The 20,890-nt window shown below is 41.5% G+C and overlaps 1 protein-coding gene across 9 annotated transcripts; it reads left to right on the top strand.

The window, feature by feature from the left end:
* The first annotated feature begins 3,670 nt into the window (after nt 1-3,670).
* Nucleotides 3,671-20,735, top strand: ZNF613 (zinc finger protein 613). 9 transcript variants are annotated; one of them, XM_081273816.1, is made up of 7 exons: nt 3,671-5,270; nt 5,942-6,040; nt 9,129-9,260; nt 11,006-11,208; nt 13,449-13,575; nt 13,835-13,927; nt 18,731-20,735. In XM_081273816.1, exons 4-7 carry the CDS (start codon nt 11,194-11,196, stop codon nt 20,452-20,454), a joined length of 1,959 nt encoding a protein of 652 aa, XP_081129942.1. In that variant the 5' UTR covers nt 3,671-5,270; nt 5,942-6,040; nt 9,129-9,260; nt 11,006-11,193; the 3' UTR covers nt 20,455-20,735. The 9 variants fall into 9 exon arrangements, with proteins under 9 accessions (XP_081129942.1, XP_081129945.1, XP_081129944.1 ...); XM_081273817.1 differs by lacking the exon at nt 3,671-5,270 and adding an exon at nt 5,277-5,480; XM_081273819.1 differs by lacking the exon at nt 5,942-6,040.
* Nucleotides 20,736-20,890: the final 155 nt, after the last annotated feature.

The raw sequence follows: 20,890 nt of genomic DNA, 5'->3' as shown, positions 1-20,890 counted from the left end.
AAGTATTACTTGTGAGGAGAGGGAATTTTGGTTTCACATACAGGAAGAAGGAGATCATCAGACAAACTGCTCTGGTGTTTGGTGACACACAGGAGATTAGAATGCTTATTAAACCTAAAAAGCAAACAAGCTACTTCAGGAATCTCCAGAAATGAACAGCAAGCCTAGGCTTTGAGGATGAATTCATCTTTGAACATGTGAATCAAGTACAAGAGCTGGCAATGTGGCTCAGTGATAGAGCGCTTGCCTGGTAGAGATGAGGCCGTGGGTTTAGTTCCCAGCACTGCAAAACAAACAAACAAACAACAGAACTGGAGAGGTAGGGAAGCAATGGGTAAGTAAGTAGACAGAGTTACCCTGACGACAAATTGTGAGCAGCCTTCAAGTGAACTAAGGGGAGGGGAATTGCAGGGGAAGGAAATTAGCCCTTCAAAGATGGTCACGGGCATCACTATACCAGACCTTAAACTATACTACAGAGCAATAGTAACAAAACCAGCATGGTATTGGCACCAAAGAGACTGTACCATTGGCCTACCAATGGCCCACCATTGGTAGGCCAATGGTACAGAATAGAGGACACAGAGACTAGCCCACAAAATTACAATTATTTTATATTAGACAAGGGTGCCAAGTACATGCATTGGAGAAAGAATAGCCTCTTCAACAAATGGTGCTGGGTAAAATGGAAATCCATATGCAACAAAATGAAATTAAACCCCTGTCTCTCACCATGCACAAAACTCAACTCAAAATGGATCAAGGACTTAGGAATACAACCAGATACCCTGCGTCTAATAGAAGAAAAAGTAGGCCCTAATCTCCATCATGTGGGATTAGGCCCCAACTTCCTTAATAAGACTCCTGTGGTGCAAGAATTAAAATAAAGAATCAATAAATGGGATGGACTCAAAACTAAAAAGTTTCTCAGCAAAATAAACAATCTGTGAGATGAATAGAGAGCCTACATCTTGGGAGCAAATCTTTACCCCTCACACATCAGATAGAGCACTAATCTCTAGGGTATATAAAGAACTCAAAAAGTTAAACACCAAAAAAACAAATAACCCAATCAACAAATGGGCCAAGTACCTGAAGAGACACTTCACAAGAGAAGAAATACAATCGATCAACAAATATATGAAAAAGCGTTCAACATCTCTAGCAATTAGAGAAATGCAAATCAAAACTACACTAATATTTCCTCTCACTCCTGTCAGAATGGCAATCATCAAGAATACAGGACACAATCAATGCTGATGAAGATGTGGGGAAAAAGGCACACTCATGGGGCTGCAAATTGGTGCAACCACTATGGAAAGCAGTTAGGAGATTCCTCAGAAAACTGGGAATGGAAGCATCATTTGACACAGCTATCCCTGTAGGGGTTCTGTATTTGGGATTGGGGTCTCTGATAAACTCTGATTGTGGCCTGCTTGGTGGCTCTGAAGTTTTTGTGCAAAGGCTCAGACTGCCTGGCTGCTAGAAGGTTTCTGTGGAAAGACCTGGAATGCCTGGCTGCTGAGAAACTTCCATGAAGACACAGTATGCATGGCTGCTGCAGTAATGCTCTTCACTAGGAAGCTCTGTGTTAAGAGTTTTATGAGTTTCAACCTTGATTTTAGTCATATAACTCCTGGGAATAAAGGAATTTGCTTGCTAGATAACTACAACGTGTCACCAAGCTTCAGTGCTCCTGGATCTGCCAAGACTTAGCAGTAACTTGAGACAATGGTCTTTCTTAAGAGCAGCACAAAGCTCCTGACATTACATAGTGTAATTCTGAAATGTGACTGCAGAATTAGAACCTTACTGATACTCTAAACAATAATGTAGTTATGGTACTAATGACCTAATGTAACCTATTTATATAAATAAAAGTGGCCACTTGGACAAGCAGCCACTTCCTTTCCTGACTCTGCACCTTGTCTCTGTCTACTTTATTATTTTCTTTACATATCCCACTCCTCCGTTTATACCAAGGACTTAAAATCAACATACTACAGCAATGCAGCCACGTCAATGTTTATAGCAGCTCAATTCACAATACCTAAACTACGGAACCAACCAAGGTGATTCTCAATAAACGAATGGATAAAGAAAATGTGGCATATATACTCAAGGGAATATTTGTAAGCTTTAAAGAGGAGTGAAATTATGGCATTCACCAGCAAATGGATGGAGTTGAAGAATATCATGCTAAGTGAAATAATCCAATCCCACAAAACCAAAAGCCGAATTTTTAAGAATAGAGTTATTTTAGATTAGGTAGAGGGAAGTGATGGAAGAGGAGGGTAAGGGATGTGGGGATAGGAAAGATAGTAGAATGAAACAGACATTATTACTGTATGTATATATGTGACTGCATGACCAATATGATTCTGAAACATGTACACTCTGAAAAATGAGAAATTATATCCCATATACGTATGATATGTCAAAGTGCAAAAATTTGCATTCTATTGTCATGTATAACTAATTAAAATAAATGAAAAAAATAAAAAAAACCCTGCTGTACATTAGTGGAAACCAAATTATATTATATGAAAGAAATTCTAAGTCCAAATGTTCTTTTTTTTTAAACTTACAAAAAATATTCTCTTATGGTTAAATACACATAAGATAAAATTTTCCACAACCATTTTTAAGTGTACAGACTTGTGTCGATTAGTACATTCACAATATTCTGCAATTGTCACCACCTCCATCTCCAGAACTTTTCACCTTCCCCAAATGAAAACTCTACTCATTAAAGACTAACTCCTTATCTCTTGGATGTGGACAAATACCCAGTAACATAGGAAAAAATACCCCAAAGAGAACAGCCACAAGTGTAAAACAAGATTAGAAATTTGCAATTAGTAAATGTAGGTTTGGCTGCTGCCTACATAGGACCTTGGCAACAGTAACCCACAAGGAAGCCCCTGTGGCATTTCACCACAGAGGCTGGGTCCAAACTGACAAGGGACACAGTCATTCATTCAGAACATCCTCATGAAATGGCTACTGCCATAGACTAGGCATGATGGTGGTGCTTGGAAGCACAAACCTGCTCCTCATTTTTACTGATGTCCTGTCCTAGGGGTAGAAAGGGAAACAAGATAAACCATAAAGAAAAGGAAAAGCTATGAAGCTGCAGATGTGACAGTGGTTTGAAGAAGCACAGGAATGATGAAAAGTGGATGAAATCAGGACTTCCATGAAAGGTGCGATGAATGGCAAGGCTCACTAAGGTCCTGAGGTGGGAAGAGGTACAAAACAGAATCAAAGGGTATTCCTACACAGGTGGCTTGAGCAGATGCGTGAGAGGGTAATGCCTTCTAACAGGATGAGAAATATTATGAGGTTCAGAAAGGAAGGAAATCAGGCATGCCTTTTTGAGCATATTACTTTTGATATAATTACTAGGTATTCAAGTACAGGTAGGGAAAAAAAGGCAAATATATGAAACTTTAAAAAGGTGTTATTCAGCCCTAGAATCAGCCAAGGCCTCTAGCCCCATGATTAAGGAAGACACTTTCCTTTGCTGAACACACTTGAGCAATTTTATTGTCTATAGGACAGCTGTGTGAGATAGATTTGAAAACTTCAACTGAATACATTTTCCTGCCCCATGTATACAGAGCATCATCTGTACAGTGAACTGTATGTATGAAAGCAAATATACTTATTTATAAGTGGTTAACAATAAATGGGGAAAAGGTGTTATTCAGGTACAGTGGTGCACACCTGCAATTCCAGCTACTTGAATGCTATGTCAGTTATATATATACCCAATTTTCACATGCATGGATAATTTCCTGCGTTGTTACATTTTAGAATATGTATCTATCCCTATACCAAAATCACACTTTAACTTTCTGGTAAATGTTGCTTTCTACCAAGTACAGAAAAATTCTTATCATATTTCTCTGTTAGAATTGTTAAAATATTCTTGGCAGTGTTTGTCACCTTTGAAGATTTTAGAACTGCTCTGTCTAGGATTATAAAAAAAATCCTGTTGAGATGTTTTTGGGTTACATATCAATAGAAAAGTCTTCAAGATTCTACAGACCATACCAAGGAGGTCGTATCAGTCGTTTGTTTTTTAAGGCCCTAAAGAGTTGGAAAACAGTTTAAGGGGTTTCCAGATTGCATAAGCATTTGAATCTGGGGACAAAACTGAAGATTTACTTCTCATTCTTCACCCCTGTGCTTGGGAGTGGGCTGTGTGGGAGTCCTCCTCACTTGGGCAGGGCCCAGGGGAAGGAAGTAATCCCTTCCTGGAATATTACTGGTGACGAGGGGAGATGGAACTAAAACACAGAAAAATACACACTAGGTCCTCGGGCTTCTATTGAGAACTGATGGGCTTTACTCTGGCTTCTTCGGCTACAGGAGATCACATTGAGTTATGTAATGTCAAATGTGTGGAGAAAGGCATTCCTTCCACACGTCGGTAAAAAGAGCATCTGCCCCAGGTGACGTTGGCTCCTCCTGGACCCGGAACCGCCGCCCTGAGGAGAGGCCCCGCCCTCTCGTGCCGTCCCCTCTCCCCATTGGCTCGCTACTGCTCCGCCTTTCCGGAACGGGAACCGCGCCCCGCCCTCAAAGGGAAAGGGTGCTCCTCTTGAGCGGTAATTCTCACTTCCCTTTGTTTGCGAGGCCGCGATCTTCGTACCGCCGTTGCCTCTTCAGACCCTCTTCTGCCTTAAAAATTGTGTTCCTGCCCTTCCCACGCAGCCAGAATCGTTCTGCGGTGTTCACCTGCTGGTCAGCTTGCTCTTTTTTCCTCGCGGAGGAAGCCTTTCATCTGTACGGACACGTAACTAGGAAGATGGCTGCGCCCACTGTTCCGTTTCCAGCGATCTCCCTGTGTAGAGTCTGGTGTTGTGGAGGTGGCCGTAGCTTACTATGTGTGTGCCTAGTGTAAACGCGAGCATTTGAAAGCCAAGGGAATCTGGCCGGGAGGAGGTCGAAGGTGCCAAGAAATGGGAGTCCTTCAACAGATCCGAACTGTGCCAGCTAATTGGGCAAAACGGCCGCGATACCGCCTGTATGTCCAATACTGCAAGATGGCCGCCCCCGGCATCCGCGGCGGTGTGAGCGCCAACCTATTTCCGCCCCTACCGACGAGCCGGAAGTCCTGGTGTCGGCGCTGGGCAAAACATCCTTAAACCTTGCCTCGTAGGCCGCCGTAGGCCGGGCGCGGAGGCTGGCTGGGTCCCGTTTGGGGAAAATTGGCGGAAGTGCAATTTCTTGGAGGTCGGCTGGGTTCCGGGGAGACTCTGGTGAGTCCGGTTCTTCTGTAGAACAGGGTTCCCGGGCGCATTGTCCCTAGGTGTCGTGTAGGCGGCGCTGTTAGGGAGGGCAGCCTGGAAGCGTGCGACGAACGCGTTTGAGTCGGTCCTGAGGGAGCCGGCCGTCAGCGAGTGGGTCTGCCCTGGCTGGATGTCTGCAGCTCGCCGCGGAGCGCGGTGACAGAAGTGGGGCCGCGAGAGGTTGGTCGGGGTGGGTCCCGTGTCGGCGCAGGTCCCCTGTCGGACTAACCCGGGGTTTCACCGAGGGGACAGGGTCCCCGGGCTGTCTCGGGGTAGACGCCGCGTCCCCTCCCAGGCCCGAGCCCCAGCACACGGCTGCAGTTCCCCGGCTTCGCGCATCTCGCTTCTGCTGGTCCCGGAGCCGGAGAGCGGCGGGGGGATCGGGGCGAACCCGAGCTGAAGGAGTTGCCCACCCCGGAGCGCGCCCCCAGGGTGGCGTTGGTGGCATTGGTGACACGTATTTCACATCCAGACTTCATTTTCTATGTTTGATTTTTACGATCAGGACAAACTACTGCAATGTTGGTATTGGTTGAATCTCTTTTTCTTCTGCATACGCACACTCCACGGGGATTGAACCCAGGGCCGCCTAACCCCGGAGCCACATCCGCCCTTTTAAATTAATTAATTAATTATTGCAGGGCCTCGCGAGATTGTTGAGACTGGCCTTGAACTTGCAATTCTCCTGCCTCAGCCTCCCCATCCGCTGGGATCACAGGTGTGCACCACTGTGCCGGATGGTATGATTTTTCTTATCATTGATTTCATTTCATGAGCATTCATATAATAAGCATAAGTTTTTGCTTTAAAAGTAGCTTTTATAATTGTTTTTTTTTTTTTTTTGTATAAAAGTAGTTTTCTAAAGTTCAGTGATAGATCCAGACTTGGTGATACACACCTGTCGTCCAGGTGCTCAGGAGGCTGAAGGGGGAGTATTGCTTCTGCCCACCAGTTTGAGACAACCTGGGCAAAATGATGAGCACTGTCTCAAAAAATAAAAGAGAATTTTGTGATCGTATGCACCAAGAGGCAAACCTGTGCCGTTGTGACTGGATTCACTAAGTATATGCATATGCTTAGATAGAATACTAATATTTTGAAAGTTCAGTTACCACTTTCAAGGTGTGGTAATGAGACTGATGCCATGGCACATGCCTGTAATCCCAGCTACTCCCAGCTATTGGAGAGCCTGGGGTAAAAGGATGACAAGTTCAAGACCAGCCTGGGCAACTTAGTGAGATCCTATCTAAAATAAAATAAAATAAAATAAAATAAATAAAAAGGGCTGGGGATGTAGCTCAGTGGTAGAACACTTGCCTAGGGTGTGAGAGGTTGTGGGTTTAGACCCCTTATATCACGTGGGAAAAAAACGAAAACAGGTTTTGATTCTGTGTTAACCCAAGCGTGTTGCTCCCTCTGATCTTATTAATTTTTCTCAATTGTAAATGATATTTTTTTGACCTTTTTGATGTCTTTTAGTTTACTATTACACAGAAAAACAGTTAGTTTAAAAATATGTTTTTGTTTCCGGTTACCTAACTGAATTCTTCTTAGTATAAGCTTTGCCAGCTCCTAACACCTGAAAAATTTCAAATATAAAAATTTCATCTAGATTTTGTTTTCTTGCTTTCTTTATCATGTATCTATCGATATATTGCCTTTCTCCTCATTAACACATCTTTTTAAATATTGGGGGGCAGGGGACACATTTCAAAGTAAGTTGCTGACATTCATATTTTTCTCTATAAATATTTCAGTGGGTGTACAGTGATTAAGTTCTACGGGTAGCCTTTTTCTATATCTGCTTTACTATTCACATACTTAATTCACCCACTTATAATGTGAAATTGAGTGGTGTTTCCTATGTGCAATCATCACCAAGTCTATTTTAGAACTTTTTTTTTTTTTTTGCAGTGCTGGTAATTTACCTAGGGCCTTGTGCATGCTAGGTAAGCACTCTACCACTGTACTACTATTTCAGTCCCAACTTTAGAACATTTTTATCACCTCGAAAACAAACCGCAAAACTTTTTGCTACAACTCCCTATACCTCCTATTCCCCTATTCCTGCACCCCCACCCGACCTTTAAGCACCTACTAATTACTTCTTGTCTCTATGTATTTACCTATTCTGGATATTTCATTTGAATGAAATCATACATTATGTGGTCTTTTGTGACTGGCTTTTAAATATAACATACTGCTTTTAAGATTCATCCATGATGTAGCATACTGTTGTACTTCATCTGTTTTTATGCCTGAATAATATTCTCTCATATAGATATGATACATCTTGTTTAATTCTTCCCCAACTGGTGGATGGTTTTTTTTGTCTCCTCTGTTCTCTTATGAATGATGCTTTTATAAACATTTGTGGGCAAACTTGTGCGTGAATATGTGTTTATTTCCCTTGTATGTAAACCTAGGAATAGAGTTGATAGGTTACATAGTGAATATGTTTAAGCAGTTGAGGAAAAATCGCTGCTGCACCATTTACTATTCCCACCAGCAGTATATTAGGGTTCCTGTACCTTCATACTCACCAACAGGTTATTTTCAGGTTATAATTAGGGTCATTCTGGTGGTGTGACGTGGTATCTCATGATTTTCTCTGAAAGACATCATGCTGTTGAGCAACTTTTCATGTGCTTATGCTGTACATTTTTTACTACATGTAGACTCCTGGGGTTTTTAAAGTTGTTTTGTTTGTAAGCTGGGGATCAAACCCAGAACCTTATGCATGTGAAACAGGTGCTCTTCCACTGAGCTACACCCTCAGCCCGAGGTTGTTAGTATTTTTAACAGTTGCTTAGTGTTTCATTGGGTGTATATCTTTACTCATTCAACCGCTTCTCTCTTAATAGACCTAAGTAATTTGTGTGTGTGGTACTGGGGATTGAACTCAGTGGTGTTCGACTGAGTCCATCCCTTTTTATTTATTTATATATTTTTATGCTTGAGATAGGGCCTTGCTTGCTTGCTCAGGCTATCCTTGAACTTGCAGTCCTCCTGTCTCAGCCTCCTGAGCAGCTGGGATTATAGGCATGTGACTTGAAAGTATTCAATACAGATTGTTAAGCTGTTCCCCAAATTGTTTCATCCTTTAATATTGACAAAGAAATGTGCGTTTTGGAATATTATCATTTTTTTTTAGATACAAACTCTGTAATATTCCATCTGACTGAAAACTTGTGTTGATATATATTCAGTTAAATTTGTGAAACTCTGATTCTTGCTTATCATATTGAGCAATGTCCTATAATTTGCTTCCTTTTAAAGATATTAATTATTATTAGTAGAATCTTTACATAATTAATTAGATAGTATTTCCAAAATAGCTCTAGATAAAAATGGTGATACTGCTCCTCCTTCCCTTGCTCTTGGCTTTAGAGAAAGTACTTATATTGTTTCACTGGGTATATGTAGGATGTGTTGGAAAATTTTTGTTGTTATTGAGGCAAAATTCACCAGATATATCTTATTTTGAGAAAGTGTTTTTAATTTTGTTTTTACTTGAGTTTCTGAAATTTCTGTGGAGGAATAGGCTACTCTGCCATTTTTGCTTAGTGATGTATGTGATTATTTGTTGTGGTGGTGGTGGTGGTTTTTTTTTTTTTTTTTTTTAAACAATCTTCTGCAAGTACGCCTTCAGTGATACCTCTAGTCTGTGTCTCCTCCCTCCTCAAAGGTGACTGCTCTTTTGGACTTGTTGCACATCATGCATGTTTTACTAAATGTGTATGTGTCTGTAAGTAATAGTTTTGTTTTACATATAATAAAGTTTTTCTGTTGATTTTCCTGTGTTGTTTTTTTTTTTTTTTCACATAGTGGTGACTACAGCCTGTTTGTGAGTGATGTTCTGGAGTTTGTGAGGTTTTCTGGGTGGCTCTACGTGTATACATACACATGCACTTTCAAGAACAATACTCCCCGTTCAGTGAAATGATCCAGCCTCTAGAGGTAACAGAAATGATTATATTCCACAGAAAGGTTTTAAAGATTGAAAATGAGGTGGAATCTTCTTTGGATAAAGGCTGTGGAGATGTGAGAAAGGAAGCCTTACCATGTAAAGTGCATACCTGGTGCCTCTGAAGTATTGTACCCACTACCTCCTACTCAGGACTACATTATTGGGCTCTGCACATTTCCGTTGGTGGTGTTCCAACAAGGCAAGTCTGGAAGTTCTGCTGCCTTGTAGGTGGACTTTTGGCACTAATATGGGAGAGGAGAATGTACAGTCATGGGTTGGAGGATGTGTAAGCACAGGCCTTGTGGGTTTGGAGGATTCAGGAGAGCCACAGGGAACTTGTCACCATGTTTCTAGCCAGTGGGGTAGAAGGGGAATTCAAGGTGACTCCCTCAAGTTAATGCTTTCGTCATGTGAGCTTCTCACTGGAGCTCTAGAATTTGGCCCTTAGAAATCCTCTAGGCTGCTGATTCCCTGCTGCTATCAGGACAGGTGTGCGACATGAACTTTCCCTTTTTGTGGAAGAAGGTAGTTGCATGTGTCACTCTTAAGAGAGCTGATTCTGGAAGTTGAAATCATATGTCTGGCTGTGTGCCACTCACCATGTGACCTTGTGCAGTTCAAACTCCCTCAGGTAGTAGAAAAGGGAAAAGTCTTAGGAGGGTATGTGGCCAAGGGAATACAGTGGCAACTAAAGCCATGTTCTTAGAGTGGGGCAGCTGAGTGCGAATTCTAGCTTTGCCACATGGCATGTTTTCGGGGGGAAGATGGTCAGGGTCTCACTGGAGGGTTCTTCTTCCCAGAGGAATCCAAGCCACCCTATATAGCCACCCTAAGTCTTAATATCTCAAATAATTAAACCATTTTAAATCTTAATATCTCTAGTAATTAACAAATAATAAAACAAACACTCAGAAATATGTTACAAAAGAGAAGCCCCTGATAGATCTAGTCCACATGAGTTCTTAAACTAGACAAAGACAAAATGGCTCACAGTGGTTTATTTAAGGCGGGGGTCTATCAAAGGCAGGGGTGAGGTTTCAAGGGCAGAGTCTTGTTTTGTGATGTCTTGCAGTCAGGTTGATTTGACATCTTGGCAGGTCACATCTATCTCTTAGGGGATCTTAGGTGGAGCTTAAGGGGGAAGTTCACCTGCATCAGGTGGTCAGTCTCTGTGGGGAGTGCCCCAGGGAGTTCCCAGTGCCAGACTGATCCCCTCAGGAGCTACTGTGTGCAACATAGTCCACACACAGCCCACCGACGGCTCATGACAGTATGTTTTTAGGAAAGACAGTCAATCCACAACCCTTTGGTCAGTGCTGGAATTGGCAATAATGATTAAATGTAATAAAGTGGTTAGTGATAAATAATTAAGATAATGGCTATGTTTTACTTACTACATTTGTCTTTAAACGGAGTGTGCATACACACAAGGTGTCTATAGACTTTTACACAGGTACATGAGTGCACATGTTTTTAAAGCAATTAATGTCCAGATCTTCACCTTCTATATGTCTTCTTTCTAAAAACAGACCTGAGTAGTCTTTTGGTATTTTGCTGGTTCGCCTTTCCCACTTCACCATTCAGTCATACTTCCGTTTCATAGGAGAAAGAAACGTTGCCCGTACATTTAAAATAGTGTTATTGCCCTCAGGTTCTGGGACCCCAATAAAGGCTAGAGGTGGGCGTGAAGTGCATATGTGAGGGGATGTATGCTCAAACTGTGTTCACTCCTCAGCACACAGGTAGCTCCTGGAGCAAGACACATCACAGGAAGTGAGGACATTCCTGGACCTGGTACCACCGTTTGTGGAGACACCATTGACTGGAGACTCAAGATTTCTAACCAGAAATTTTGGAGCAGTTCAAGAAGGAACTGAAGGGACAGTCCCCAGGTTATTGGCCATCTCCCAATAGCAGAAGAACATGATCAATCCCCAGGTGACTTTGGGTTTGCTTTATTTTTCTCTTCATTCCATGATTCATTTCTGGAGGACTTTAGACCTAGGATCATTTGTGGTTCATACTGTGGTCTCTAAAAAGATATATGGTCTTTGTCCCCAGGTCCTGGTGTTCAGCTCTGAAAAGCCTTGGAACTTTCTGAGTGGGATAAGGATGATAGAACCCTTTTTTGTTCTAGTAAAGAGACTTTTAATAGAACCTAGCTTCAGGATGGAGGCTGGTCACCAGAAAGACTGAAACTTGTTCAGAAGCTTGGAACTTTGAGCTTTCCTTACCCCCATTCTCCAGGGAGAGGAGTGGGGCTGGAGATTGAGTCCAGTCTCCCATGGCCAGTGATATAATCAATCATGCCTATATAATTAAACCTGCATAAAAACCTCTGAACGACAGTATTAGAGTCTGGGTTGTGAACATATTGTGGTGCACCCAGGGAAGACTTAGACGTCCCCAGTTCCCACGTCACATGCCTTACCCTGTGCATCTCTTCCATCTGGTTGCTCCTTGGTTATACCCTTTATAATAAACTGGTAGTAGTAAGTAAGTTGCTTTCCTCAGTTCTGAGTTGTCATTGAACCTGTGTGTGGGTTGTGGGAACCCCCAGCTTAATAGCCAAGTCGGACAGAAGTGTGGATAACTGTGGATAACTGGGGACTCCATGCTTGCGATCTTAAATGGTGGGCCTTCACTAATTCAAGAAGTTGGTGTCAGAATTGAATTAAATTGTTGGATATCCAATAGTTCTGATACTTTGTGTCAGAAGTGTTTTGAATAAAAACAGTACAGTAGAATTCATATTGAATGACTAATACTAAAGCATAGTTTGTGACTGGAGGATTCTGTTACTTACATGAGCTATTACCTTCTGTTGAATATCCGACAGTCATCACAACCAGAGAGAGACTCCTCATGGTCATGTGCACTGACTGAGGAGAAAGCAGACTAGTTTGTGAAAGGTGTCACTATTTCATAGCACTTAGGCCTTCCAGAAATAATGTGATAATTTTTTTTTTCCCCCTGATAGTGCTGGAAATCAAACTCGGGGCCTGTGGGTGCGGTGTGCATGCTCTACTACTGAGCCACACCACTGCCTCATAGAGGATGTCGTTAACTGCAGCTTTCTCATAAATGTCAAGCACAGTTCTTCAAAGTATATTTAGGTAGAGGCCAAGAGAAGTCAGGACACAGTTGCTCATGCAGCCCATAGCAAGATGACCCATGGGCCCAGCCTTAATGGATGTTAGGGTCAATCTAGGAATAAAATGTAAATGAACTAGGAAAATGGAAAGATTGTTTGGCTTTTTTTCTGTATGAACTGGTGATTAAACTGGGTTTGAGTGCATCTTTGACATTAGGGAGTTGAAGGTATTGTTGTCTTAAAACTTCCCCCTAGCCCAGACAGTGCATACTTCTTTTCATTTAAAGTCAGTCCTTACCTACTGCTTCCTTTATTATATTATTTAAAAAGTTAATTGTACAATTGTGCATGAGTATACCAAAAGATTAAAAAACAGTTTCTCCAATCATTAGATTACATATAGTTAAAGGGAAAAAAAAAGGATTTCTTTTCACACCTTCTTTCCTAATCCCCTCGTGCAGTTTTAACAAGTGGGTATTGGTGTGTACTGCCTGTACTTATGTGTGCCTCTATAGGTGTGTGTGGGGGTGGGAATATCCTGGGGACTGAACCCAGGAACATTCTCCCTCTGAGCTAGCCCTTTTTATTTTATTTTGAGACAGGGTTCTCTCTAAATTGCCCATGTTACCTGAGCCTCCTTAGTAGCTGGGATAAGCATATACCACTTGGCCCTGCACAATATATTGTTTTTAAAAAATTACAGGAATAGATGAACTCTAGATAGGGCAGAGGGATTGGAGGGGAAGGGAGGGGGCATGGGCTTATTAATGATGGTGGAATGTGATGATCATTATTTTCCAAAGTACAGGTATGAAGACAGGAATTGATGTAAATATACTGTGTATACAACCAGAGATCCAGAGATATGAAAAATTGTGCTCTATGTGTGTAATAAGAATTGTAATGCATTCCACGGTCCTATATAAATAAAAAATAAATACAAAATTAAAAAAAAAAATCTCAACACCTAGGTATATAGATACAGGTTAAATGGTGAAAATGAGCAGCATAATATCCTTCACATTTCCTCTGTATCTATGGAAAAGAAAGACTTCATATTAAGTAGGATTTTTTCCCCCCCCAGGAGTTGCTGACACTGGAGGACGTGGCCGTGAAGTTCACCTGGGAGGAGTGGCACCTCCTGGGCCCTACTCAGAAGGACCTGTACCGGGACGTGATGTTGGAGAACTGCAGGAACCTGGTGTCCGTGGGTGAGGATGGCTGCCCTGTGCAGCTCAGAGGGTGCCAGTCTGTGGCCTTTTCTTTCTCAGTGTCTGAAAGCCTTGGAGGTCCTGTGGTGTCTCAAGGGTGGCCTCTCAGGCCCCAGATAAGAGGGTGTATTATGCTCCCTTAAGAGAGCAAAGCCTTTGCTTTGCAGATGTAAACTACAGAGTTCCTAAAATAGAACATTGTTGTTGACAGATCACAGCCCAGTTTGATGAACCTAAGACTGTCATTTCCCATGAACAGGGTGCCAAGCCAACAAGCCCGATGCCCTCTCCAAGTTGTTACGAGGAGAACCGTGGACAGTGGAAGATGAAATCCAAGGTCAGATTTGTTCAGGTGAGTGAGTGAAACTTGCAAGGAGGGTGGACCAGGAAGTCCTAGTCTACTTGTCAGAGGAGTCGCAGATGTGAGAGGGCCTGAGGATGTGTGAACAGCCTTCACAAACCCTGCTCCCCACACAGAGCCATGTCTTTCAAAGCTCCTCTTTGTCTCTTCTTGGATTTGATCACTGTTTCTCCCTAGTCTTGTTTTTAGGATTCTCAGCTCTTGCCATTCTTTCCCCACCAGCATACCACTACCTGTTTCTTCTATCTCTGTTACTTTGAAATCCTACCTTCCATGCCTTTCTCAAGGAGAGGTCTTTGGTTTCAAAGCTGTCGTCCTAGAGCCCTTTTGCCCCTGTGGAGGATGTTGTTTTCCCTTCCTATTATCCACCCCATCTGGGGTTCTCTGCCCTCTGCACCTGTCTGCCTCTTAAGCTTCTCTTTGCCCATTCTGAGGTCCAGCAAAGGTTTTGTTTCCCACATTTCGCTCTGTTCTTGACCCTGTAAAAGTTTCCATCATTCCATTGACCTCTGTTTTCTGTGGAGATTGTCGTGTCAGTATGTCCCTCTGTTCTTCTAAGCCAAGTGCTGATACTGTGTATTTACCATTCCACTGCAGCTCCTTGAGTCGGTGCTGGCCACTGTGGAGGGGCCTTGAAACTCTCCTACCTCTTCGGCTCCCTTTTATTTTCCCTGAGTCCAAACCTCATCATTGAGCCTTATGGCTGCTGTGCTTTAACTTCCTTGTGCGGTTGTTAATTCTGCATTCTGCTCATTGTTTGGGATTTTTCCCTGAAAGCTTTCCTTTTCTTACCGTTTATCCAATGGAATTAAGTCCCAGTTAATCATCCTGGTCATTCACATGAGATGGAAATTTCTCTTCTCTCAAATGATGTTCTCAATGGATCTCCATGATTGGCATCATCTTGCTTATAAAACTTTTTTCCTCTTTCTTCTCCTAAACTCAAGGTCATCTACCTTTAAAATAATTTCCCCAAAGTGCTTTATACATATAAATCTTTATTTCATTGCTTTAAATACTTTTTGATTACTTTAAGTAGTTTTTTTAAGCATTCTTCTTTTTATTTAATCTTTTATGTATTTATTTTTATGTGGTACTGAGTATCAAACCCAGTGCCTCACACATGCTAGGCAAGCACTCTACCACTGAGCCACAACCCCAGCCTTCACATTAATAGTTTTGATAGTTTATTACATATTGATCTTGATAGCTGTAAACAACAATAACAACAAGAATTTTTCTTGGGATTAGATTCTGAAAGAAGGCAAAGTTAATAAAAAATACCTTGTGGGCTGGGATTGTGGCGCAGTGGCAGAGCGCTTGCCCAGCATGTGCAAGGCCCTGGGTTCTATCCTCAGCACCACATAAAAATAAATATATAAAAGAAAGGTATTGTTTTCATCTACAACTAAAAATAGTAAATAAAAAAAATACCTAGTTATGAAAATTGCTGGGAAGAATAGTAAAATACCATAATAGAATAGTGTGTGAGGGGGACTAGAGCTGCTCTTTCGGATAGGAAGGGCCCTTGAGTGGATCATTTAGGAGAATTACCTTTCACATAGACATGGTCACAAGTTCAGGGGCCCAGGGTAGGTGTATGTTTGAGAAATTAGTTCTGCTTTGGACTTTATAATTAGATGTGCTTGTTCATATTCATGAAATACTCTCTGGTTGGATGTCCCAAGTCACGAGAGATTAGGTGAGAGAAATATGGCGTGAGTAATGTCTTCTGTAAAGGGAGTACAGATGAAGAACTTGGACAACTCACAATCAGAAAGGTGAGTTTTTATTAACTGAACGGTTTCCTGTGGTGTGTATCTTCATTCTTTCTGTCTGTTTTTCATAGTACTGGAGATTGAACTCCCTGAGCTACATCTACAACCCTTTTAGTTTTATTTTGGGATGGGGTCTTTTTTTTTTTTTTTTTTTTTTAAAGAGAGAGTGATGGAGAGAGAGAGAATTTTTTAATATTTATTTTTTAGTTCTCGGCGGACACAACATCGTTGTTTGTATGTGGTGCTGAGGATCGAACCCGGGCCGCACGCATGCCAGACGAGCGCGCTACCGCTTGAGCCACATCCCCAACCCATGGGATGGGGTCTTGCCAAGTTTCCCAGGCTGTTCTTAAACTTGTGATGCTCTTGCCTTATCTTCCCGTTCTGAGTCTATTTGGTAGATTTGGGGTGATAGTCTTGGCTTGTCTATATATGGTGCTGTAAGTTGGCTCTCTTGAGCCTAGTTGTTAAATCACAGCCCTACTGTGTGCTAGAAGAGATGGAAGTTACTGAGAAATAACAGTGCATTCCAGGAATCAGATTTTAATAGAGGAGAGACCTAGTTGTAATAAATACATAGAAGTTCAGCTTTTGAACTGGAGGCATCTTCTTCTGCAGTACAGGGCTGTGTGAAATTAACTCTCAAAATAAGCAATAAAGATAGGGAATGCCATGTACAACCAGAGAAATGAAAAGTTGTGATCTGTTTGTGTAAAAAATAAAATAAAATTTATTATTTTTAAAAAAAGATAGGGAATGCTTTAGAAATTTATGGAAGACATCTTGTGTTCACCTAGAATGGGGAATGAGAGCATGATATGTAGGAGATGTATCTAGGGTTTGAATAAAGGGTATGATGAAGGGCAAGGAGTGAAGGTCAGTAGATATGTCAATTAGGTGGATCCTGGCGATCATTTTACACCATGTACGTGCATCCAAACATCAGATTGTGTGCCTTGTATATATACAATTTTTCTATGTCACTGGTATTTTACTGACACTATTAAAATTTAAAAGAATGAAGGTGTGAAATTGGAAATGTACAAGGCCTTGTGAGGAATTGTTAAAAGATTGGCCTGAACCGGCCCCATGAAGGTCAGAAGGTGTTTGTAGGGGAGTTAAGTGAGTGTGAACCTGGGTATAAGTTAGTTTCAGATTTATAGCCTTCCTTTTTTTGGTGCTGAGGATTGAACTTAGGGCCTCATGCATGCTAAGCATGTGCTCTACCACTGAGCTACACCCCTAGTCCTGGAGTCTTACTTTTAAACTGGGTGGCAGCAGTGTAACAATAAAGTACATCCAGTATTTCCTAGAAAAAATAGAAGGCAAAACTGACAGAAGCCTTGGTCTGGGGTCCCAGCTGTGATCCTTTAGGACCCCTTCAATTATGGCCACTAAGCCATTTACATAGAAGTTTGAAAGGCAGTGCTGAGAGTGCCAGGAAGGGGTTTGGGCTGGCCATGGCGGCAGCTCAAGAGGCTGATGCGGGGGACTGCAAGTTGAAGGGAGTCTCAGCAACTTAGCAAAACCCTGTCTTTAAATCAAAATTTAAAAAGACTGGGGATTTAGAGAACCTTGGATTCAATCCCCAGTAACCACTCCCCCCCACCCCCCAAGAAAGAAATATGAGTTTGGGGATCATTACATCAGAGACATGAAGTAAGAACAGTTTGATTCCATCAGTACAAGCACAGAGTGTGATCAGAAAAGGTGACCATTCCCTGCCTAGTTCAGCAGCGTGCCACTTGACCATGTGATCCGAGTTCCATGGGCATCACTGTTCTTTCTCTTTCAGTTGATACAAGAGATTGTGTCAAAGCCATCTAAAAAGCTGACATGTTTACTGCAGAAGTTTGCTTTTAAATGTAAAATTGATGCTTTGGGAAATTTGGTTTGATGATAGTCTATGAATGAAGTATTAGAAAAATAAAATGACTCCCCAAGAGTCTTCCCAGTTTTCTAGAAGTTGAGTGTTGAGTTTATGACATTCTCACTTAGGTCTAACAGTTCCAGTATACCTCTACTTATTTTCCAGAAGAGTCAGTGTTTGGAACCTCTCAGTGAGCTTTCCAAAACCCAAACTCTAAATATCACAGCAATTGTAAACTTGGCCCTGTGCCTTCATCTTGTTTTCATCCACATGTTTTTTCCAAACCTGATCTCGCCCAGTCCTCTTTCCTTAATATTTACATAATGATGATTCCCACCTAATTTCCAACCATGACCTTTCTTGATTTATATATGCAATCAGATTTTTTTTCTGTATTTGACTATCTAAAACCTTCTCAAGGATGATGTGTTCTCTAAAGTGCATATTTGATTTCCCCCATATTCAAAACTCAGTGTTATTCCCCTTTTCATGAAAACAGTGCTACTCCAGTAGGAATAATCCTTAATTCCTTAAGTTTACTAATCTCCCATGTTGAAATCATGAGTGAGCCTTGTCTTTTCTTTCTGCAGATTGTATCTTGATTTTCTCCACTTCCATCTCCAATTTTTATAATTTGTACCTGCTTTCTATGTTTCACTGCTTCCTTGTTTAATTTTCCCTAACTAGAATATATACTCAGAGAATATAAGGAATATATTACTGTATCAACATCACTAGCACAATGCTTAACACACAGTCATAATTTAATGAGGATTTGTGGGTATGTGAATTTGCCCCTCATTAGTTTGAAACAAATATTCCTCTAACTTCTGTGATCCAGTGTCACAGTGGCTTAATTTTATTTTAGCTTGCCTTTTTGTCACATTTATTCATTTTGAATGATGTAACCTTGCTTATTCTCTGACTATTTTTATCTTGTTTTGTTTAAACTGTTGTGTTTTATCCCTGTCCAAGTGACAATGAACATATCCACTTGGAGTTTCTTTAACTTTACATAATAATGCTGTCAACAAAGAACCAATCTATACAAAGCTGTTTGTGGAGTGGTTTTATTCTGTTCCGTGCTCATAGAATGATTAATAAATCATTATATATCATAATAATTCATGTTCTCCTCTTCCCTAGAAATCAAGAAAGCTGATGATCATCTACAGATACAGTTTCGAAATCAAAGATGTCAGAAGAAATTGGAACAGTGCCATAAATACAGTGCATCCAGAAACATCATTCATCATAGAACAAATAACTTTCCTTTAAGGCAAAATCATGATATATTTGACTTTCACAGGAAAAGATTAAAATCAAATTTAAGTTTAGTCAACCATAACAGAAGCTGTGAAGTAGAGAATCCTGTCAAGGCTAATGGAGTTGGAAAATCATTCCTCCATGCCAGGCATGAACAATTTCCTACTGAAATTAAATTTCCTGAATATGGAAATTCTGTGAATACAAATTCACATCAGAGATCCCAAAAGGCAGAGAAGCCCCATGTATGCATCGAATGTGGGAAGGCCTTCCTCAAGAAGTCTCGTCTCATAGACCACCAGAGAGTGCATACAGGAGAGAAGCCTCATGGGTGCAGTGTGTGTGGGAAAGCCTTCTCCAGAAAGTCCCGGCTCACTGAACATCAGAAAACTCACAGAGGAGAGAGGCGGTATGAATGCACCGAGTGTGACAAAGCATTCCGCTGGAAATTACAGTTTATTGCACATCACAAAATTCACACAGGAGAGAAACCCTATGTATGTAGTGACTGTGGAAAAGGATTCATCAAGAAGTCTCGTCTCATTAATCATCAGCGAGTTCATACAGGAGAAAAACCTCATGCATGTAGCCTGTGTGAGAAGGCGTTCTCCAGAAAGTTCAGACTCATTGAACATCAGAGAACTCACACAGGAGAGAAGCCCTACGAATGTACTGAGTGTGACAAGGCTTTCCGCTGGAAATCACAACTCAATGCACATCTGAAAACCCATACAGGAGAGAAATCCTATATATGCAGTGAATGTGGAAAAGGCTTCATTCAGAAAGGCAATCTCACTGTCCACCAGCGAACTCATACTGGAGAGAAGCCTTACACTTGCAACGAATGTGGAAGAGGCTTCATCCAGAAGGGCAATCTCCTTATACATCAGCGTATTCACACTGGAGAGAAACCCTATGTCTGCAGTGACTGTGGGAAAGGCTTCAGCCAGAAAACATGCTTGATCTCACATCAGAGATTCCACACAGGAAAGACTCCCTTTGTATGTACCGAGTGTGGGAAATCCTGCTCACACAAGTCTGGTCTCATTAATCATCAGAGAATCCACACAGGAGAAAAGCCTTACAGGTGTGGCGACTGTGGGAAAGCTTTCAGAAATAAGTCATGCCTCAATAGACACCGGAGGACTCATACGGGAGAGAGACCCTATGGGTGCTCTGACTGTGGGAAGGCGTTCTCCCACCTGTCATGCCTTGTTTATCATAAGGGAATTCTGCATGCAAGAGAGAAACAGGTTGATTCAGTCAAGCTAGAAAATAATTTCTCAAAGAGTTGCAGCTCATTACATACAAATGATCCCATGCAGGAGGAGAGTCTTGTTAGCATGGGGACTATGCAGATTCCTTCTGTGGCAACTCAGACTTCATTGGGCAACAGTGAGTTCCAAGCAGATAGGAGCATAGCTATTGTGGGACAGCCAGATGTCAGACATTCACCCTCAGCAGAGACTAGACCTTGCACAGAAGAGAAATCTTATGAATGCAATGAATGTGATAGTACTTTCAGTGATCAATTACATCACGTTTTATGTCACAAAAATCACACAGGAGTAAATCATGATGCACTGAAGATAGAAAACCCTTGAGAAATATAGCTCATTATATAGCTGACAGTATGCTGGGAAAAAAATAGTATGAATGCTTTCTGAATAAATCATTTATGGGAAGATAAACCTTATTATCAATGGTCACAGATTAGTGAGCTCAAAGTTGGTAGAAATATAATGACCATGGAGAAGTCCTTGCCCAAAAGAAACATCTCTGTAGGTGTCATGCAAAGAAAAATGGTTGGAAGACCTTTGAATGCAGTGAAGGTGGCAGGGTTGCTCATGGTACATTCTGTATCATGTTACCAGAGGAAACCAGAGAAATAAAAGTGAACACTTGAAACATCTTCAGTAAAGTATCAGAGACTACTTGAAGCAAATAAACCTGTGGAGATGAAGAATAGAGATTTGCATCAGAAGTCTAATATTTTTCAAGAGATAACACACAGTGCATTTTAGGACTGTACCTTAGTCA

The sequence above is a fragment of the Spermophilus citellus genome (genome assembly GCF_964194105.1).
Source record: "Spermophilus citellus genome assembly, chromosome: 18".
Lineage (NCBI taxonomy): Eukaryota > Metazoa > Chordata > Mammalia > Rodentia > Sciuridae > Spermophilus > Spermophilus citellus.
This window is presented reverse-complemented; position numbering and strand designations above follow the sequence as displayed.

Coding starts and splice junctions, on each gene's coding strand:
- ZNF613 (XM_081273823.1), top strand. Junction 13,576..13,834: donor CAGGAACCTGGTGTCCGTGG/GTGAGGATGGCT, acceptor TCCCATGAACAG/GGTGCCAAGCCAACAAGCCC. Junction 13,928..18,730: donor CCAAGGTCAGATTTGTTCAG/GTGAGTGAGTGA, acceptor CCTCTTCCCTAG/AAATCAAGAAAGCTGATGAT.